This window comes from Lissotriton helveticus, chromosome 3_1, assembly GCF_964261635.1.
Source record: "Lissotriton helveticus chromosome 3_1, aLisHel1.1, whole genome shotgun sequence".
Lineage (NCBI taxonomy): Eukaryota > Metazoa > Chordata > Amphibia > Caudata > Salamandridae > Lissotriton > Lissotriton helveticus.
Genome location: NC_136061.1, coordinates 324,444,951 through 324,468,306, shown reverse-complemented (window position 1 = coordinate 324,468,306; position 23,356 = coordinate 324,444,951). Strand labels below are relative to the sequence as shown.

The following is a 23,356-nucleotide window of genomic DNA, read 5'->3' as shown; positions in this document are numbered from 1 at the left end:
TCCAAGACGGGATCCAACACAATGTTAAAATCGCCGGCTAGTATTATAGGTCCTGAAACGGAAAGTAACTGCGAAAAAACAGTTTCCAAACAAGAAGGGTCATCCTGGTTCGGACCATAATAGCCGACGATTGTAACTGAAAACCCAGCCATAAGGACTGACGCTATCGCCCATCTACCAGAAGAATCTACAGCCTGTTAAATCAGCTTAGCTTTAGCTCCTTTTTTAAAAATAATCGCAACCCCCCTAGTATGAGAAGTTTGAGTGGTAGAGACCGCAATATCGATCCATCTATTCTTCTTGGTAAGTGCAATCAATTCACTAAGAGTTAAATGGGTCTCCTGCAACACCACAACCTGCACATCCAAGTCCTTCAGATATTGTAAGATTCTATTGGCTCGGGGCTTGGTGCGGAGGCCGTTGACGTTCCAGAAGAGAAAACCAACACTACTCATCTCTCATCCAATAAACCAAAACGATTAAAAATACTATACCAAAGAAAATATTTATGATCCCGTTCTTGACTTCCTTACAATAATTGTGTATAATGTGTGATATACCATTCCCAAAACTACTATTTAGGTTATTGAGGACTTTTTTATATTTTTGCCACCCCTTAGCGCTCACCCACCCAAGGTGAGACCCCCTCCCCCCGTGAAGAACCCTTGCAGTATCTAACCGGAACAATGTCCACTAGATAGTGCCCCACCGGTTGACCTCCAGCAAGAAAGATCACCCCCCTTCTTTTCAAAGGACAAATAAAGAGTGAAAAAGATTTTAAAAAAAAGAAAAGAATACCTAAAATTGTGAACATATTGACTAGTGCATATAAGTAGGCAGAGAAGAGAAAGAGAAAAGCTATGTCTACATCTACATCTAGATTTTCCAGATCAAAAATAGAGAGTTTGATGGGAGGTCCACTTAAATACTTAAGATGAAGTTATGGGTGCCTGAAGGGTGCCTTATGTTAAACCTTACGAGCCCCCATACCCAGATCCATTAGTAGCTCACCAGCTGCTTGTACAGACCTGATGTTAAACATCTTGTTATTGTACATTACTTTAAGGGCTGCCGGAAACATGAGCTGGGCTGTTGCACCTAATTTTCTAAAGGCATCCAAGCGCCTCCCAAACTCCCATTGCTTTTCAAGTGTAATTCTGGAAAGGTCTGATCTTATCAAAAAAGTAAAACCTTTCCCAGACAAAGACTTTTGTTTCAAAGCCATATTTAGGATGCGTTCCTTTAGGAGGTAGGTGTGAAAATTAACTAAGGTTTTACGAGATTTAGACCTCTGAGAATTCAGTTTAAAAGGATCCCTGTGAACCCTCTGAATGTCGGCCGACAGTTCTGCAAGAGTATGCTCTAGATTCAGTGATTCCTTCAATAAAGACACGATGTATTGTCTAATATCTGACCCTTCAGATCCTTCAGGAATATTCAAAATACGAATGTTCCCCCGTCTCGCATTATTTTCAAGAGTCTCCATCCTCTCGCTGAGAGCCAGATCTTCCCTTGTGAGTTTCTGAATGTCCACTTTCGCTTGGTCCAAATAAATTGAATGGGCACCAACCGTTTCTTCCAGCACTCCAGTTCTTATAGTGAGCCCTTCAATTTTATTATCAAGTGTTTCACAGTAGTTTTTAAACTCTAATTGATTAGCAGATGATTCCGCAAATCCTTTTCTTATCTCCAAGGTAAGGGCTGAAAACATCTCCAAAACGGAGGCTGTTGTCATTGGAGAAGGAGAAGGAGAGGAAGGGGCCAATAGGGAGTTGGGATCAAGTAGGACAGGGACAGCAGAGGTTTCCATATCTACGCCCCCAGATGCGCCTCCTAGCTCAAGAAAATCTAACTCTTCAGCCTCCTCGGAAAGCCCTGTAGTCCGGACTTGGGGTAAACCCTGCTCTATCACAGGTGAAGGTTGTGGCAGAGAATGCGCAAACAGAACAGACTGCATGGGCTTCACAGGCTATCGTTCTATCTCTGGATCGTGCGGACCTTGCAGGCTCCTTACTAAATCGGTATTTTCAGCAGTTTCAATAGTTTGACTAGAGCTCTTCTCAACTGCATCATCTACCCCCAGCGGCGATGTATCTGCTGGCGCGGAAGGTTGACAGTAAGAGGAGGAACTGGCCTCTGGGATCGATGCCATACCTGTAACGTCAATCTCTTCAGAGAGATGTAAGATCTGAGGAACGACTTTGAAATAGGAACGAAGTGAAGGAGTAATTCTTGAGCCTGTGGGGTGCACTATTTTAGAATCTTTAGCCTTCACCTTAGTTTTACTCTTCACGTTAGTATTTTTAGACTTAAGTTCTATGTTCAAAAAGGAAGATGATTTTTTCTTAAATGGTGTATTGACCCCTATTCCAACCTCTGCACCCCCCTCTGGAACTCCGACTTTGCTTACTCCGGTTTTCTTTTTTCATCCGCGGCCTCGACCTCGTTTAAGCCCCCCTTTGGGAGTATTAAGTGAGCTGTCAATAGCCTGTAAATTGCCCTCAACACCGGTAGTGCAATCTGGTGGAGCAGGATTAGTTTCTACTTGAGACAGGTCTGTGAGATTCCCATCACCGGGTTCATGTGCTAAGGACCCCTCCACTGCGGCAAAAGGACCGGTATACTGTAGGTGTCGCAGCTGATATTGTGACCCTTCTTTGGAGTTGGAAGTTACGATTATGTGCATGGGATTCCCCGTACTTACTACCCCCCGAAGGGAGATCCAGTTTCTTAACTTCTTTCCTCTCCTTAACTCCAGCGCGGCTATACAAATCCTCGGGCTGAGTTCAGGAATGACCGGTGCTTTTGGAAGGCTTTTGAGAAAGGGAGAGGAGGAAACTAAACAACAGTTCTCTGAACAAATCGGCGAGCCCTTCAATAGCTGATTTCCCTCACATCTGCAGGCGCCCTGAATGTCACAGTTGCCCAAGCGCCACTTGCCTGCACCAAAAAGCACCACTCGAGACCAATGTTCCCTCTAATTTTTTTCCTCTGTGTGCGGCAGTGGAGGGTCTCTGTGCGCTGCAACAATGGCTATGTGCACCAGGAACCAGACCATGCGCGTGTGCAGCGCCAAATGTCACTCTAAACGTTTACTTAAAAAAGTGAAAAGATGGTGCATTTTTACACATACATGCTTTCACTTTGCAGTTAGAGAAAGAAAAGTAAACACCAAGCCCCTTCTGAAGCGAGAGCTTGACATTTGACCTTGTCTTTGAATGCACGCAAATGTGACAAGATAAGACCAAGATGTAAAGGTCTGTTTACAGAAAGTGAGTTTGTGGAACAATATAGTAATCAAAGTTTGGGCAACCGGAGAGACGAACTCAAACTGGACAGCCTAAACCAAATTAATCCAGCAAATAGAAAGCATGACAATGTGAGTTGCAAACCCCTTAGCCAACGATAAGCAATGGGCAGAATGCATTCTTATCGCAGCTTTCTGAATGTCTCGAAAATGTCTTTAGCAAACCAGACAGCGTAAGGCTTTCAGCTAAAACAAAATGAAATCTGGCAGGAAAATGACACATTGCTGCAGGTAGGCAGGGACGAAGTTCAGTGACAGACCAGGGGATGACAGGAACGGACAACATTACTACAAGTAGGTAGGGAAGTAGTGCACTCACAGATCAGGAGGTGGCAGAAATGGAAAACCTTTGGTGCAAGGGGGCAGGGAAGAAAAAAACTTGCTGGGGTAGATAACAACAGCAGCAGTGAAAGTGGCTGGGAAGGGCCCATGGTTAGCACTGAGCACTCAGTTAGGCTACCTTAAATCAATGCATGTTGCCACCGGGTGCTGGCTTCCTGGGGGTGCCGTATTTGCAAGTTTATTATGTTCTTTAAAGCATCTGCTGCCTTGTTCCTTTCCTCCAGCAATTACCAGGCCGCACACAAATGTCAAGTAAACTCCTGTGATTAATGTTCTTCAAGGAGAGAGATTGGAGTTTTGTATAGTTGATGTTTTGTCTTCTGTGAAGGTAGTGCAGAGGGTTAATATGCCTGCTGCAAAGAACGTGTACCATGTAGATTACAGAGTGCATATAATGTAAATAGATCAGCAGGTTACTGCTTTACTTTTGCACTAGATCCTCTTGCAGTTCAGGTCCGGCACCATATGGTGAAGTGGGGTAATCCACTTGGTGTCTTTATATGTGGGCTATACTCTTTTTTGTTTATCATCTCCTCTGCGGTCTCTGCCCATCCTGTTGTTTTATTTAACTGCTTTTGGGGAACTATCAGCCATCCACCTTAATCATGGTAAGTCCCTTGTGCTCCCATTAGGGTCTCTGCCTACTTGCGGAGAGGGGAAATTGCTCGACTCCCCAAATACAACACACAGCACATTGGCTGGTCAAGGAGGGCAACTGGGAGAAGTCACTGTTGGGAGATTTCGGGGGGTGGTCGACCTTACCTCAGCTCTTGATGGCAGGGTACAGGGATGTAGATAATGGCTCTTATTTAGTCAGACATACTGCTTCACTGTGGGAATATACTGTTAAAAGTGTTCTGATTAGAGATTGTTTGCTTGTGACTTGGACTTCAGGGATCTCCCTGCTCTTAGACTGTTGGGGGCTTCTGTGGACTTGACTGCATGGAGGACAGGTTGTTGTGAAGTGCTAGGGGACCTGTTTCCTAATTAGTAGTTTACAGATTTTGAGGCAGCACAGGAGTGCTTCAGTGTAGGGCCAGGCCAGCATTGCTGCAAATGTGCTGGTCATATGGCCCATGGGCACATTTCCCAGGGCTCCAACTACCTCACATACTTTTAGATGCCTGTTGGAGTTCGGCGGGAGCCATCACTGGATTTCACACCTTTATAAGGCATTGACATTGACAGCGGACTGTATGCAAGACCCATTCCTAGACCGCGTCTAGATAGTAATAACCAGTGAGTAATTGTCTCACTGGGCCCCCAAAATTATGAGTTGTGTGCGAAAACCGTGGGCCAGTGCAGTTCCCACCAGGCCCTCTGGCTGCTCGAAGCAGCCAAACCTTCCAGGTGAAAACGCAGCCAAGAATGAGGAACCACCTTGCCAGTCATTTGTTAAATCCGATTCCCTGAGGTTACTCCCTATTCTTAAGTGGACACAGACTGGACTTGTTTTCAATTCCCTGATACATCATTCTGACTAGTTTTGGCATCTCAGGGGCCTGTATCTACCAGGCACATAAAGGGGTACCTCCTCAAGAGGTCCTCAGTGCTCCCATCGCATGCGCCAGGACGCCCCTCCATTCCTGAGTTGCAAGTAGCCAACTCAAGACACACATATGCACCATCATTCTTGATCAACATCCTTCCGAAAATCTTCCACTTTCAGTGCTGGTGTAATAAAGTAATGTAAGACAGTCTAGTGTCACCCACTCTCACAGTTCATAAGCGCTGAACTTTCCAGTAGTGTAGACACTAGGAAGAGGACTTGACTCTCAGTCACCTAGCTACCAAAACCCCACAGTAACATGCCTGTGATTGGAACAGGACGCAGCATCTTCTGTAGTCCTCCTGGACTAAGCAAAGGCAATGTGTGTACTCACAGTCCTTTATGTAGGAATAGAGACCCCTCTTTAAGATTTCTTGTGAATTAGGTTTCCTTGATTTTTCACATCCCACCTGAATAATTATGTTTGCTGTTGTTTTGACCTCTCATTCGACCTTTAAGATTTGTTGTTGTATCTTATCAATGTTTATACCAGATTTTTTTTTTTTTTTTTTTGAAAACCTTTATTGTACAGAGAGAGCTCACAAATACGGGCCTACAACCCACCGGGCTGGCCACCACATAGCAAAAGTATCAGGAGCAATGTATAAAGTGTCACAGTATACAAAGGCTACGAAACAGGGGAAATAACAAGCATCTTAGAGCAGTCTCAGGAGCAAACAAATAGAAAGGTAGTTTTCTTTTTTTAAAAGGACGGGTTAGGGAGGTCAGGAGCATGGCGGGCCGCGAAACAAATCAGAGGGGCGGGGTCGCGGCGGGCAGCAACATAGCGATCTCAAAAAACACAGGAGAAACAAATACGAAATAGGTATACCAAGAAGCACCGGTCAAAACAACGGACATGAGGAAAGGCCACTGCGCACACTGTCCAATGCCCGCCCACCGCAGCCACCACCCGTCCCACCAATCAGCACAGAAAAGGACCCAAATACAAAAACAATACGAAACGCACCCCCAATAGAGAAGAAAACCCCACAAAAGGGGGAGGGGGAAGGGAAAGGGGAAGAAGGAAAAGGAAGGGACTCTCACCCAAACACTCGCCCCCAGGCGACAAACCAGGAAAAACAAAAATCCGGTACAAAATAGACAACAAAAATAAGAAGACACACATAGCAAATCACAATCATCGTAATACCGGAAAAGTACACCAGAAAGACACCTGGGGGACAAACAACGAGACAGAGCCCCGAAAAAGGGGATACACAAGGGCCGTAGAACCAAAAAGGGAGAAAAAGGGGAGGAAAAAGACCCCTCCAAAAACAACAACAGACCCCCCCACCCACCCCACAAGCCCACCCTGCACCCCTGCAGAAGGCTACGGCCTACCCCCCAGCAGCGTGCCTGTCGCCCTAAATAGAACCCGAAATATAGAAGAAGAGGAACAGGGTAGAAACAAAGACAAAAGGGGAGGGGTAGGGGAAGGGAAAGATCAGCACACACGGGAGAGGGCGAAAAAACAGTATTATCTGCATCCATCCCGCCACCCGTAATAAGGGAGAGGTAGAGCCCACGGGAAGTTAACGATATTAGGATAAGTTTCAGGAGTCCCATGAAGTTACACAACAGCACAGCAGCACATGTCAGTCACAGATCAAAAAACGAGACTACCGCATATAGAAAGTCATTTCAGCCCTGTCCGCTTTTGTCCAAAGTTATAATCATCCGAACAAACAAAGACCAAACGGCGAGGGACACAGGGCACAGGAGAAAATCCCGCGGCAGTCCTGAGAAGAAACGTGAAAGAAAATACTGAAGATCCAGGAAAGTCATGGTACAACGTTCGCATCGCAGGCACAGTTCCAAGGACAGTTCCAACGAGGCAAGCCCAGCCGGGTCGGCACATGCGTCTCGGCCAAGGAGCCGACGCGATGAGAAACAGGAAGGATCATCGAGGTCAGGCCAGGATGCAAGCGGACCGCAGACCAGTGGCCGAGGCAACAAAGGAGGACGACGAGGGGCGTCGGTAACTCTCCGACCCAAGGATGCGGTCTCCGCCGGGGGCACAGAGTCCAGGAGCACACCAGCCGTAACCTGCAACGAGGAGGCCAAATCCGATGACGGGGGCCCGTCCAGTTCAAAATGAGGGTTCGCCTCCACAACGGAGACAGGTGCAGCCACGGTAGTCCGCCAGGAGTTCAGTGCATCCAGGACAACTTGAAGTGCAGGAAACTCTTTACAAGATCCGACATCCGGGCCATGTGGCGGGCCCCCAGTGCTCGCCCAGGCCCGGCAGAGACTCCCAGGGTCGGCCGCCATCTTAGGAGCCCAGCAAGTCCTCGGTCGTCGGGGGGCCCCGGCGGGGCAACACCAAAGCAAAAGGAGGTCAGCCGAACTGCGGCAGGGCGCCCCAAGGCAGGAAGGAGACCCAACAGAAGAAGGATTTTCGTCGGCCCCCTCGTGCCGCCGGCCCCGTTCTCCGAGCCCGGGTGGAAATTCAAAATGGCCGGGCCGGGGAACAAAGGGGGGGACCAAGCCGGAGAAATGAGTAGGCTCTCCCGCGAGGGGCAGCGTCCGCACCCCAGGGCCCAGGCCAGTCGGGTCCGCCAACAGGCACAGCCGGACTATTCGCACATCAGCCTCCGCATCCAGATCCACAGCGCCAGCAAGGGCCGACCATCGTGTTCCGTCACGTCCCGGCGTTGCAAGGAGGTCCAGGCCAGTCCGCCCCGGAGGCTCCGAGCGGGATCGCTGCACAGGATCGACAGCACCCAGGATCACCGGAGCAACGGGTAAGTGTCCACAAAGTGACTTCAATACCAGAACACAGCAAGGAGGGCTTCCCGGGGCAGGAGTAATACAGGATAAACGAAGAAAACAGGCGGTTGAACGGAGCCGAGCTAAAACGCGGCCATCTCGGTCGCGAGCTAGGCTCCTCCCCAGATTTTTTTTTTTTAACAGTGACTTGAAGGTCCCATTACTAAATTCAGCAGTGAGCACCTGGGTAAATATGCCGATCCAGCTGCATGTATTATGCGAACGAAAGGCAGAGCAAAAGCAAACTTGAGAAGTAAGGATTTCTTCTCCCCCTTCCCACATCACAGCATTTGATTCCTGCATAGTATATTTACGTCAGATCAAGGCTGTGGTACATCTGCCATGTAAATATTTGGGTTGGAACGACTGTTTTGACCCTGTAATTGCTACCAGAAAGGTAATGTACCCAACCCATTTCCAAATACAAATCGTGAGTTATTGATGGCTCTACAGATGCTTTTATGCTAATAATCTTTCATTAGAAATATCTAGTTGCTGTCTCGACTCAACTAAGTGATGGATATCCCTGAATTAAGCGAGGCTGCGGGGGAGATTGAGTTCTTTTATTTAAGAATCCATGTTAATTGCAGCCCCTTCACGAGCGGCGATTAACATGGATATTTAAATAAAAGCACTCAATCTGCCCGCAGCCTCCCGTTACTATTAGAACAATACAGCAAGTTTAAAAACACTGCGTGTATTTCTAGGCTAATCTGACTTGTTTTTAAACTTGCTGTATTGTTCTGATAGTAACGTGAAGCTGCGGGCAGATTGAGTGCTTTTATTTAAATATCCATGTTAATCGCCGCTCGTGAAGGGACTGCAATTAACATGGATTCTTAAATAAAAGAACTCAATCTCCCCCGCAGCTTCGCGTTACCACTAAAACATTACAGCAAAGAAAGGCGCATCAGGGAAATACATAAAACAAACACAAGTGGCCACATGGAAACACTTACCTCAGCTCCTTTCGCCGCCGTCTCCGGCAATCAGGAAATGCCCGCTTTTCGCGCCGTGCGCCTTTTAAAAGCGGTGGCGGCGCGAATACTCTTGCGGGATGTGCCCTCTGTGCGCGCTCCACACATGGGACTGCGCGCTCGGGGGTAGAGAAGTGCGCGGCCGCGCAGCCGCGCGGCTTCTTGGGAACAGTGCTCGAGACCCCCCGCAACACCCACTACCTCGGCGTCCTCCGTACCCGTCCTCGGCACCGCCCTCGCTCCGGCCCAGGAACCATGGAGACGGAGAGAGGACTCCGCAGCAGCACCAGCTGCACAGCGAGGAATACCGCATCTGCGTGGGGAGAGGAGCCCGATGCTGAAAAGACAACGCTACTGGCAAACTGTGCACTACTCCAGCGGATCCCGGTGGCCTTTACTTACAGGTAAATGATATTCAATTTTGAAAAACACTCTTTTGCATTTACAAGAGGACGCAACATCAAGGAGATACTTTCAAGTAATACTATCAAAAGGCCGTCAAAGAAAAGCGGAACCTTCCAATGCAGCAATTGCATTCACTGCAACAATGTAATTCGTGGAAATACTTTATTGCACCCTCATACAGGAGAAAAAATTAAATTACAAGAAGCTCTTGATTGTAATGCTACACGCGTCGTATATTCCATCAAATGTTCATGCGGATTATTATATATTGGAAATACAGACAGATAAAATTAAGACTAGACTGAGTGAACATAAAAGCAGAATAAGAAATAAAAGTACAACCTCCAGTCTAGCACGACACTGGGAAGAAGCCCGTCATAACATCTCACAAATCAAATTTCAGATTATCGAACAAGTTCCAATTACAGATGGAATAGATCCTTCAAAATTGCTTCTTCAAAGAGAAATTCATTGGATTAGGAAACTAAACACGATGATGCCAGCAGGGCTCGACGATAAACTAGACTTGGTATGCTTTTTATACATACCACAGATACAATAGATTTTTTGGCATCACATAAAGTAAAGCACACCGTAGGGACTAACAATTTAATCATGCAAACCCCACATTGATATAATAGTCCCACTCGTAGAAAGCAGTAGGTAGTACACTCACTAGAGCATCATTAGACATATAGCAAAAAAATATAAGATATCCCACCTGTAAATACATTGTGAATATTTAATGGGTATCATGTATACTATACATAATTGTAAACATGTCAGAAGTCCTTTTTTTATTTTACTATAGCACGTTTCATTACATAGAGAATATTTTGTTGCACTATAATTTGAGAAACTTAGGATAATACTCTTCTAACCAACATAAACTGACCATTAATCGGTTCTTGATTATTGTAGTAATTCGACAAAACACACGAGACACATTGTTCATCGTGATGGTCGGATATCAATAAAGTTGTAGGGACATAGAAAGCATTACATCCCGATCCAAGATGGCGCATACTATGAGAGTAAACCCTAAGATATACGCGATAGTTAAATCATACATAATACTTAAGGAGATTAGTTTTTTCAGGAAGTAAATATCGAGAGCATATTAGATGAAAGTATAACAACAGCGGTAATCACAGTGAGAAACTCATATATTATCCCCATAAAAAATCGCTATCCATTGGAAGATAGCGTTCAAGTTTAGAACGACATAAGTAATCCCGCGAGATTTAAAGAATCTAAACACTTTCACACCGAGGTTTTACCATGAGGATCAATCGCACAGATAACCTGTTGAATAACCTGGTTACTAATAGAAGGTAAGCAAAATAGGGAATTATAGCCAACAGACTTTGTTAGTTCTTGAGGATAGCAATTTCAAAGAGTCATATCACTTATTTTAGACGCAAGACTTTACTTCAATCCGGGGAGACAGCGCACACGACAGATCGCATTGATGTTATACTCCCGATACTCCGAGAAATGTAAGAGACGACAGATTTGGGTAAGAACATTTAGCGAAGGTAATTACTAATCTTTTTACCGGTAAAGGCCAGCGTTTAACGCTAAATTTCATCCTATTTAGGTAATACCTCAGGGAATACTGTCACAGAAAAGCACTGACGTTCACATTTCCAATCCTGCAACTTGGGAGGAATATACACTAAGTACAGGGTGAGACTTGCTTTTAAATTATCAATATTACTAAATACCAATAATAAAAAACTGGCTTTTTCTAAAAAATTATGTGCTTTTTGCACAGAATCTACCTACTATATAGAGAACAATAAATAGAAATCATCCATCAAGTCACAGACTCGCCCGAGAAGTGACACCTCCTAACTTATAGGAAGATAAACAGCTCTTCACCGGGTAAGGTTTTAAGTAACATGGAGAATGCAATAATTTACTTCACAAAAATCCCATAGAAGTCACTTATAACGCTTATTTTCATATAGGTCATAAGAGACACCGCATAGAGGGTACGATTCGACAAACCACATGGTGATAAGAAGTATTTGGATTACAATTGTCGTAGATTATGTAGTTTCATGGTTTCAAATCTGAACGCTAGCTTGAGGTCACTCACATACTTACTTTTTTAACCCCCTCTTTTCTCATCCATGAGTTCGAATATATCGACTTCTGACATGTACTTCACAGTGTATGTAAACCACTTTGATTCTTAGAGATATGGTTGTGAAGCAAATAATATACAGATGTATTTGAAATGACGTTATGTACGTATTAGAAATAATATCTAAGTTTAAACCAATATTGTTTCTAATTGATGGTTCTGCATATGCATCTTGAGATGAAAGGTACATATAAATAATCAAATTCTAAATTCATTCACAGGTTTGCCCCTGACGAAGGGACGTTAAATCCCAAAATGCATTGGGCTTAAATCAACATATGAGTCACCGTTGTAAAAATAACAATATTGTAAATATAATGATTATTTTATGAATGTTGAACTGCATTCATGAAAATGTATGAATGGCATGATAAAAAAATATAAAGATTATGCAACGACAAATAAAACGTTGAAAAACTGAAAAAATAAGATAGTTAAAGAAGAGTTAATTTGCGGGTGAGCAGAATACAAAGTTAGTATTTAACCCCATAAGCAGTGCACGCTTGAGATCAGGCAGCCTTTCAGGGGTCTGACCACTTTTAAGTTTTGAGTACATGCTAGGCAGGCACAGACAAGCGTAGCACGCACTAACATTTACAGTTTAGTTAAGGAGAAAATAAAAGGTGTGCACTCATCCACCCTTTCATTGCTTGTACTTAATAAAGGCCACGCCCCTTACTTTAGACGAGCCAAGTCTAAAGAAAGAGGTCTGCCCTCTATTAAGTGCAAGCGCGGCATGGGGTGCCTGGAAATAACCCACAAAAAATATATTTGTAAAGCAATAGGTGTTGCATTTGCATGAGTTTAAGCTATTGTCATTTACAATACCAATAGCTCAAACTCTCCTACATGTGAGACCTATGGCATTCCATTGTCCCGGCTGCTTGGAAAGTGAAAGTGTGCCTAATGTTGAAGCAAAGCACGTGCGCCTGAAGCAAGACAAAGCTCATGAAAGAAATAGGCCCCAGATGTACGACGCTTGCATTTTACAACTCACAAATTGCTTAGCTTTGCGACTCACAATTTGGGACTCGCAAAATGCAATGTACAACAGTGTCTCAGACACTATTTGCGATTCCTAATGGGGTCGCAAATTGCATGCCTCATCAATATTCCCAAGGCAAGCTCAATATGATACCCCATTGGGAATGGCTAGCACTCCCAGGGATGGTGGCCTGCTGGGGTCAGCAGACCACCAAGTCTGGGACTGCTTTTTAAAAGCAGATTTTCAAAAAAATGCAGATCGTTTTCCTTACAAGAAAACGGGATGCATTTAAAAAAGAAAAATGAAACTTTTCAGTTTCATTTTTTAAGAGCAGGCAGTGGTCCCTGGGACCACTGCCTGCTCTTTAAAAATATTTTCTCACACACTCAGAAAGGGGAATCGTTTGCGAGTGGTTTAACTCCTACTTGAAGTATGTGGTTAACTGCGAGTGTTTTGCAGCCGCAAAAGCGATCGCAAAAATATTGTACATGCCAGTGAGTCTCACTCTTAGGAAAGGACACCCCTTCCTAATAGCGAGAGTCGCAAACGCTATTTTGCGATTCAGAGATTGCAAAATAGCGTTTAACTTGCAGATCTCCCGTTTACATGCGCAAAAAATGGTCGTGCATCTGACCCATAGTGCTTACAGATTAAATAACACAGATGTGGTAACAACAGAAGTAAAAGGGCCAGTCCTTTTGGGAGGTTACAAATGAAGACAAGGTGGTAGGGAGGAGAGACTAACAAGCCTTTTAATAAACAAAAGCCAGCATTTACAAAGGACAAAGACACAAGCCAATGAAAAATATGGGCGGGGGAGTGGGCGGGGCTTCAAGTGCAAACTCTAATACAGCTAGCCTCACAGAGCAGCGCATGCGCTGCCCAGGCTCGACCAAAAAACCACAAACTCTATGGTTTAGTTCAAATTGTCTTTATTCGGTTTTTCCATTGTTTTTGAAATACCATAAAAGTTCATAAAAACATCAATTTCATAATCATATTTAAAACCCAATAAAAACATAAAAAATTCACATTTTGAATTCCAAATATTAAAAGCTGTTTTTGCCAGTATTCATATTGACATTAAACAATTTAAACCATTTATCAGAGATAAGAGCGATGTCTAATGCAAAATTTAAGAAAGTAAAGTATGGATTTTGTCATAGGTTCAGTTTCCAAAAACTGTAAGGCCAAATAGGCTGAACGACACTGACGCATCCTCAAAACCTTCAAGAGTGGTACTATCCACCGCCTGCGTGGTGGGACATAAAATTTACAAAAAAAGAGTACATGAATAGTGGATTGTAAAGAAATGGAGTCACAGGGGCAGGGGGAAAGATTTGTAGACCAGCCATTTTGGGAGGGAAAAGAAATCCTACGATGGAACACATTGAACCTAAAACGGGTCAACAAACATTTACCATACTGATTTAGATTGTACTGTAGGTATGGTTGAATGGTAGGAACAAGTTGCATTAGCAGGCATTGCTGTACAGAAGGTTTCCCTATCTCATTTAACAAACGCATTTGAGACAAATGCGACAAACAGGCTATTTTTAAATCTTTTTTTGAGAGGTCCAATACTGATGGAGGATCAGAGAAAAATCTTGCAAGTCCAATGTCAGTTAGGAATGACTTAACATAAACCAGCCACCTGATCTTCCCCATATTGTCAAGCTTTATACAGTCTTGGACAATTGATCTTGTAAGGTAACATTGTTCTGTCGCCCAAATCCTCCGCAACAACATAACTGGTTGGATTTTAATAATGTCCGATATATAGTCCAAACCAAGTTCAAGATGACAACCGTATGTTGTGGTACTTTTTGGGACTGCCAACAAAAACCTTAGAAATTAGTTTTCGATTTTCTGGAGCTGGTCTACGTTCGCCCAACCCCAAACCCCTGCTCCATAGGTCGCAATGCTAAGACATTTTGCATTATATATTTTGAGCATTTCAGTCGGGGGTCTCTTGCCCAACCGAAGTGCAAAGGCCTTCAATGCAGCAACAGCCTTTAAAAAAGCCAATTTACGCGAGTTGACGGCTTCCCTCCATTTAAAATCCTCGTCAATTAGAATCCCTAAATAGGGATATGTTTCCATTCGTTCAAGGGGGGATTTGTCCACATAAATTTTCTTGTTTTTTTACGCTTTATGCCAGCATGCATCACGTAGGTCTTTTTTATGTTTACTCTAAGATTCAAGCTGGCCATGAACGAGCAGTACTTATTCAGAACCCGTTGAAGCTGGACTGGGGTTCTGGCAAGGATCACCGCGTCGTCGGCGTATAGTAAGGCTGGTATCTGCCGACGACCGGCTGCTGGGAGATCTTCTGCACCCTCTAACATAGCAACCTCTAACCCATTGGTGTACAAGGTAAATAGGAAAGGGGCCAGCACACACCCTTGTCTGACCCCCTTCTCTATCAAGAAGCTATCAGTTAGTTGGCCTCCAGTCCCAAATCTTACTCTTCCCGTTGCCCCTGAGTAAAGTTCACGGAGGAAATTGACTATTGGGGGGTCAATTCCCATTTGCAGCATAATTGTCCACAGTCTTGAGTGGACAACGCAGTCGAATGCTGCTGTTAAATCCACATACACCATATGTAGAGAAGTGCCCTTCGCCTCCACATTTTTTCCGGCCAGTAATAGTTTCATTTTTTAAGAGCAGGCAGTGGTCCCTGGGACCAATGCCTGCTCGTTAAAAATATTTTCTCACACCCTCAGAAAGGGGAATCGTTTGCGAGTGGTTTAACTCCTACTTGAAGTATGTGGTTAACTGCGAGTGTTTTGCAGCCGCAAAAGCGATCGCAAAAATATTGTACATGCCAGTGAGTCTCACTCTTAGGAAAGGACACCCCTTCCTAATAGCGAGAGTCGCAAACGCTATTTTGCGATTTAGAGATTGCAAAATAGCGTTTAACTTGCAGATCTCCCGTTTACATGCGCAAAAAATGGTCGTGCATCTGGCCCATAGTGCTTACAGATTAAATAACACAGATGTGGTAACAACAGAAGTAAAAGGGCCAGTCCTTTTGGGAGGTTACAAATGAAGACAAGGTGGTAGGAAGGAGAGACTAACAAGCCTTTTAATAAACAAAAGCCAGCATTTACAAAGGACAAAGACACAAGCCAATGAAAAATATGGGCGGGGGAGTGGGCGGGGCTTCAAGTGCAAACTCTAATACAGCTAGCCTCACAGAGCAGCGCATGCGCTGCCCAGGCTCGACCAAAAATCCACGAACTCTATGGTTTAGTTATTTACCAGGTACTTGTAATTAGGGCGTATAGTGTTGCCTGAGGCTGACGTAGCCGTTTAGCACATATCGACGGAGGGTGGGGTCGGACTCTAGAACAACTAGACCTCTTGCTGGAAAGGGTTATTCTTCCGGCCTTTTACTAGTCACGTGATAGTGGGCGTGGCCTGTGGGAGGGGTAAGGCGACTGCTCGTTGCTGCTGAGTTTCTGTAGTGCGATTTCTCGTCGCTGCATCGCTGCTCACAATTCTCCTTACAGCGGTTCGTTCTTTACCCTCAGGTGAGTGGAGGGGTCACCGGGGCTGAATGACACGGAAGACAGAGACCCGAATGGTAGTGGAGCGCGGCCAGGTGGCCTTGTGACACCGATGGGGAAAGTTGTGCCAGGAGAGGGTGGGATGACAGCAGGCGGACGGATCTAATCAGAGACCGATTGATGGCAGAGTGCGGCCAGGCGGGGTTGAGTAACTGGAGATCAGTGTTGGACAGAATATTATCGGGGATGAAATGACACCGAAGAGCAGCTTGGGGGCATAACATGGGGGAGTGGTGGCGAGTAGTGGGCTGTGGTTGTTCTGGAGGGCGTACTGGTCCAGTTGGAGAAGCTGGTCTGTCGTAAAGAGCTCTTGATAAGAATTTCTTGCGTGCTGAGCGTGGGTGTTCAAACAACAGCAACACCTGTGTCTTTAGATCAATGTAGACTATGCTTCTCACCTAGTGTTTACTAGGGTCTCGGTCGTAAACCTTGCTCTTTCAGTTCATACCTTCTCTGTTCTGCTATATTATTTACTTTATAATTACGTCCCAAAGTTGCTTTTAATATAAGACAATGTATAGTAATCGCCGGAATATACTTTGATTTTAGCAGAGCCAGTGTAAAACTGCAGTGGAAATAAGAGTCAGTAAATGTGGTCTGGGTTGGTTAAAGACCTCTTGGGGCGGGGGGTGAATGAGTGTCCTTGGATTAAGGAGACTATCTAGGATGAGCATGTGACAGGCTCTAATGGCTGGCCGACTTCGAGGGCTAGCTGAGTATGTTTGGTGGAAGATTGAGTCCACCTTGGGACAAGCTGTTGTCCATCCTGGATTTCATGAGAGCCGGATGAGGATATTTAAATTCCAGCTGAAGTCCAATCAGGGGGTCTCCTAGCAACGGCTCAGGGTGCCCTCAGACATGTTGAGGATATGTGATTGCCAATTCAGAGTTTATGATGACTACCCGAGGGTTCAGTGAGTTGATCATGGGTTGGCTGATGCGACGTGAGGCTTACTATGGGTCTCCTTCGCCAGACGAAGGGTGGCTGATTATGTCGGGAATGGCTGAAATTCTGTGAGCAATGATTGAATGAAAGCATGGGCCTCTGGGGTCCTCCCAACAACCTCAAAAGTGGTCTGGTGCCTCCTGACAGATGTTCTCTGAGAGAGCTCTTATGGGGATCTTGCAGGCCACTGAAGGTGGCTGAGAATGACCGCAGGCTAGCAGAGGGTTCTTTTGAGTGCTGGCAAAGGGAAAATAGAGAGGTTTTAGCTGACATGATGATGGCAGAAGTTGTTGCAGAGCTCACTGAACGTGTCAAAAGGCCAGCGGAGTATAGGTTAGGAGCTTTTTGATAATTTGGATCTCTCTGGGAAGTCTGGGTATGTGCAAGGGTCGCTTTGGTTGTCTGAAGTCTAAATTAAGGTGTCTTGGTGTTTCAGTGGAACATGTTTACCTATTTCTACAATCTGCTCTACACCATTGCACTGTACCCCACTCTACTCCACTTTCCGCTGTGCTACTTTACTGTGCACCACTCGGCTCAGTGACACTGCCCTCTATGCCATTCTACTCAAAACCAGTTCACTCCACCCCATTGTAGTCGACAACACTGCAGTCTATCCCTGCACTCTACACTACTCTGTTCTACTCTACCGTTTGCCAATCTACTCTGTAAGACGGAACTCTCCGCTACTTAACTCAGCACCACTCTACTCTGCACCACTGCTCTGTGCACCATTGCGCTGTACGTGACTTCACTCTACGACCACTGTGGTCTACTCGGCACCACTGTACTCTATACTATTGTATTTTATTCTGCACCACTCAACTTTACGCAACTTTACTGCACTCTGCGTCACTTCATTCTACATCGCTCCACACCACTCTACACCTGTGCAATCTACTTTGCACCACTTGAATCTACCCTCAACCACTCCACTCCACACCACTTCACTCTACTCTGAAATAATTGATTCTTTATTCCACTCTGCTCAACGTCCGTGCACTCTACACCACTTTACTAAAAACCAATGCACTCTACTCTGCACCATTTTACTTTTTGCCACTCCACTATAGGCAACTCCACTCTAGGCTGCCCCACACTATGGCGCTCTCCTTCACTCTGACATTATACTCAACGCACTCTACAAAACTGTTTCACTCTACGACGCTCTACACAACTTCCTTTATGCCACTCTACTCCACTCTATTTGAAAACACCCATGCCACTCTATGGCACTCCACTCAGTGCTAATCTACGCCACTCGACTTTACAACTCTCTACTCCTCTGCTATTCCACTTTCCTATTATACTCAACATCAATCTACTCTGCTCTATGCCACTCTACAACACTCTATGCAACACCCTCTATGCCATTCCACAGGACCCTACGGCACTCAGCTCTACTCTTTCCATGACACTCCACTCTTTTTTTTTTTAACATAATTTTATATAGCGTGAACTTGACCCGAAGGTATCGGAACGCTTTACACGAGCACCAGTTCAGGACACATTCATTTTTTTGTTAGGTACAGGGAGATTAAGTGACTGGCCCAGAGTCACAGGATGTTGAGTGTCCTTGCCGAGACTCGAACCTGTTTCCCCAGATTGGAGGTCGACCGCCCCTGCCGTTAGGCCAACTCCTCTCCCCTAAACTTCACTCTACTCCACGCCACTTAATTCTACTTCACACCACTCCGTAGCACTCTACTATACTCTACCTTGCAACACTCCACGCCACTCTCTTTAGCTGTCTAACTTGTAGCCATCCTGAACAGCAGGCTCCCTAGTGTGCAACATGGCTAAAACATATTGGCAAAGCCAATAGCTCTTGCATGGGTGAAACCTATTGGCTTTGAAAATGCTTGTTTAATCTGACAACAACAGTTCTCCTACTTTGTGTTAAAAAGTAGCCATCCCAGGACAGGTAATTCTGATATTTGAGATGCCTCTGCAGAACTGGAAGAGAAGAGTCTCCTGTGCTTTGAAGCCGAGGGATGGGCAGACATCTGAACAATAAGCCTTCTTACCAGAGTGACTGCCGCTTCAAAGAAATGTAAATGTGCGCAATTGGTAAATCTGCAAACGTAGAGGCTGCTTCGTAGATGGTATTTGCTTTAATTGATGGAGTGACATGAGCATTCTTTTAGAGAGGTATTATAAGGTGACCTGATAAGCTTTGGAGTGTGCGCTTTTAAGGTACAGTTGCACTAGGTACAGTCTGCATATTACTCAGAATTGTATTTGGGAAGCACTCTCATCTTAAACCAAAACATTTTTTTCCACTTTGTGGCAGCCTATCTTATACTTTTTAGAATGCTGTACATATTCACATTGCTTTCTCTCGCAGGCTGGGACCTCGTAACGCTAAAAATGCATAATTCACTCACTGTTCCCTACACACCAGCCCGAATGCGTTTTTGTGGCTTTCTGGTTAAACACACAGATATCTGCAGTGATCACGTTAACTAATAGTGGTTTCACAACATAAAAAGTTAAACTTTCACTCATTAGTTTTACTTGCATTTAAGGTGAATGTTACTTTATATGCAGTTACTTAAAGATGAAAGACTAACAAATAATTACAGAATATTTGTTTTAGCTGCACCGTTGATCCCACCCCCACGTTCACTGAACCATACCCCATTGCAGTCAGGATCACAGGCCGCATACTTTATTTTTTTTAATGCACTTTGACCACTGCTGTAAACTGAGAAGACGCCGTTTCTGTATTTTGGTGTTTCATATAAGAAATAGCAATTTTAAACAATTGCACTTTGATTTTAAAATTATGTTGTCTACCGCACACCATGTTCACTTATACTTCACTATGTTGTTGTTTTTTTTTCTTTCTCAAATTCAATTCTCTTTTGCATTAATGACTACGGATATGTTGCTTTTAACAGTAAATGATAACACCCCAGAGAGAGGAAATATGTGCAACCTTGGGAAAACAGGCGTACATTTATGGTTTCCAACAGGTCATGTATTCTAGGAGTCTAGTCCCTTCTCTCCAGTCCCCAATCTGTACCCATCTGACTTTCCGTGTCTCATCCTTTCTTCTCCCACATTCAGTTGTACATGTTATCTGATCTCAAACCCTAGTATTTTAGGTTGTCTCCTCAGTCAGGTTTTTACATGGTCCCCATATTTTGTTAAATGTTTGGGGGCATGCATGTGCTTTATACATTTCCTCCTTGGCTCACATGCACCAGTTCATGTTTGCTTCCCATCCACCCACCATCAGGATAGCTGCAGTTCCCCACTTTTGGATGATATCACATACAGCCACTGCTAGTGCCACGTTACAAAAGAGAATGAGTACCTATCCAGCAAGAGATCTCCCCATGGTCCTAGTTTAATCAGAAATAGAAACACCTCCTGTGGCTCTTCTAGGGCCTGGGACACCCTACTGAACAGCTATCCAAAACAGTCTAATTTTGGGACACTCCCACACCATGTGCAAAAAAAGCGTGCCTTTCAGTGTACATCCCCCTCAGGCATCTATCTTTGTCCGCTCTGCCCATTACGTTCAGTCTGGCTTAAGTGAAGTACGCTTTAAGAAAAATCTTCAATTTAATCAGTCTGAACCTAACCCAGATCGTCACTACCCTGGGTCACTTGCAGGGCGCTCCCAGTCCTCGTCCTTTAGAGGACCAAGGTCAGCTTCCTATTTCTCCCTTAACACCTTCAGTGGAGGCAGGCTGTTTGCCAATATAGAGTTGTATATTGTAGATATGACATTCCTGTGGAGGGGAGCACCGAAAACACTATATTCCATGTGTCTTTCATCAGGAATGTTGTTTAGTGTATCAATACAATCTTTCAAAATGTATCTAATCCTCAAGTATCGCATATATTGGCTCCCTATTAGCTCATATTGTCTGCAGTTCAGTGAAGGCTATCACCCCAGCGCTGTCCCAGATAGATGTTCCCTAACGTAGAGATGGCCAGCATGTCCCATTTTCTGTAACCTTCCACCCTCCACAGGAGGGCCAGGAATTTTGTTTCCCATAGTGTCGTTTCCAGAGTTAGCCTAACCTGCTATCCTGTCCTCTCGGTTGCCTTCTTCCACGCCTTTACGACCATATTTGAGTCAGCATGGTAGTTAGTTTATCCCTCCTGTACAGTTGTCTAACAAACCCTTATGGGTCCATGACTTTGCAGCCCTTCATTAGTGATGGCTCCATCTGCTCTCTCTAAGACCAGTCATTAACTGCCACAAATTTGGTCACGCTGTTGTAGAGGCATAGATCCGGCAAGGCTATTCCCCGGTCGAAAGATTTTGTTGTTCATGTTGAGCGTTATTATCGCTATTTTCCCATTGCACAGCAGTAGTCTTGTCTCGACCTCCACCATCCCAAAGAACCAATCAGAGTCCTCAAAAAGAATATTCTGGAGTGCATACATCAACTTGGGCAAATACATTATTTTGTATAGGGCCACCCTGCCCATCAGGGACAGCTGGAGCTGAAGCCGGTGATTTTTTTTGTAGCTTTCTTAGGTTTTGTTCACAGAATCATTTCCAGTCTGAAGTTATGTCTATTACCAGGGATGTTAAGCCCCTTTCTTCCCTAGGTATGGGGCAATGCCACATCTCGCTGTATCGTCACCCAGTGAGTGGGAGTACATGTTGGACTTCTTCCATTTTTTTCTTTTTTTTTAATTTGCAAACCCTTTATTGAAAAAAGAAATCAGGCATGTAGTGGTAATCAATCCAGCAGTTAGCGTGGTGCAGGTTGCACTTACAATTATACTCAGCACTACATGGCAGTTGATAGTTAAAAGCAAAGATAGCTCGGCAATTTGTGTAGGTCCGATGATTTTTACTCATACACGTGAGGTTGCGTCTGTGGGAAGAGTTGCGTTCGTTGGGGCAATGTTGGCCACTAGAGCATCAGGAGTGGGAGTGTCAATGGTGAGGTCTGCGGGAGCGGCAAGTTGGTGGAGATAGGCAACAAGAGGGCCCCATATGTCTGGAGGTCTGCTAGCCGCAGGCATCAAATCCCAGGAGCGTCTGACAGTGGGATGCATCTTCCAGCCAGCATTTAGCTCTGGGTGCTGGTTGGCGGCCCCAGTGGATGGCCACCCGCTGCTTAACAAGTATCAGAAGCATTGCAGACAATTTGCGGCTAGCGTCAGATACGTGTTTAACGTACCCCAGGAGGCACACCAAGGGATCAGGGGCAATGCGCTCTGATATAATTTCGCTAATGGCGGCACACACCTCCAGCCAGAACGAGGAGATTCCGGGACACAACCAAGCCAGGTGGGTGAAGTCCGCGCCAGGTGCCGAACACCTCACCCATCTGTCCATCAGGCCCATCTTGTGTAGTGATGTCTGGGTGCGATAGCCTATGTAGATACTTAAAATGTATAAGCCCCAGGCCAATGTTCGGGGAGAGAAGTCTAATCTGGTTGCAGCAGTACTGCCAGTTTTCAAGGGAGAGGTCAATCTTTAAGTCCGCACTCCCCCCTGATTACGACCTTAAAGGCTTCCAAAGGGTTGGAGGTGACTAAACCGAGCCAATATTGTGTTCAAAATAGGCGATAATGGCGTAGCGAATATCCTCGCGAAAGGCGGCACCGCGAAGGGAGGCAGGCAACATGTGAACATATGACGCAGCCTGAGCAGAGAGTCGCAAACATAAGCGTACAGGAGTGTGATCGGACATGGTGCGGGCCATGTGGTCTATGGAGGTAGCCCAAGAGGCAGCATCCTGAGTGGTGATCCAGAGGTCAAGGCGGGACCAAGAGCCCCGCGATCCAGAGACACAGGTTCCCCCATGTTCACCAGGGTGTGCATGCCTCCAAACATCCAGGAGAGACTTATCAGCCATAATGGACTGGAGGGCAGAGGTGGCCTGTGGGTGTTGGATAAGAACGAAAAACCAAAGGGGATGATGGACGGAGCGTTGACAATACAAACTCTCACCCCCAGTCAACTGATCTGGGTTTAATCCATCACCGTTCTTTAGCTCACTCCGCCACCCCAGTTCAGACATGGCCATATGCAAATCAGTCTGACCCTGTGCCTCATGGGAACAGTCCAGCCCGAACTGCCAAGCCATGTCTTCCCTGGACCGGAATCAAGCTTCCCAGGACCGGTTTCTGGCATTACAGCCGTCTTCAGCCGGGCTTGCTTGAATCCAGTGGCAAAGTGAGCAAGGGACTCACGTCTGAGCATACCCTGCCAATTTAGGGCGAACATAGAAAAACTAAAGGGGGATGATGGACGGAGCGTTGACAATACAAACACTCACCCCCAGTCAACTGATCTGGGTTTAATCCATCACCGTTCTTTAGCTCACTCCGCCACCCCAGTTCAGACATGGCCATATGCAAATCAGCC

At 45.2% G+C, this 23,356-nt stretch overlaps 1 protein-coding gene across 4 annotated transcripts in view; it reads left to right on the top strand.

Moving 5' to 3' along the window:
- The first annotated feature begins 15,675 nt into the window (after nucleotides 1-15,675).
- ALDH3A2 (aldehyde dehydrogenase 3 family member A2) overlaps nucleotides 15,676-23,356 on the top strand; it is a 518,837-nt gene continuing 511,156 nt past the window's right edge. For 2 of the 4 annotated variants that reach the window (XM_078679908.1, XM_078679906.1), the window contains exon 1: nucleotides 15,676-15,756. In XM_078679908.1, the coding sequence (XP_078536034.1) occupies nucleotides 15,699-15,756 (58 nt within the window). In that variant the 5' untranslated portion in view covers nucleotides 15,676-15,698. Of the gene's footprint in view, nucleotides 15,757-15,889; nucleotides 16,026-23,356 lie in introns of those variants that run through there. The other 2 variants (XM_078679909.1, XM_078679907.1) reach the window with 2 other exon arrangements.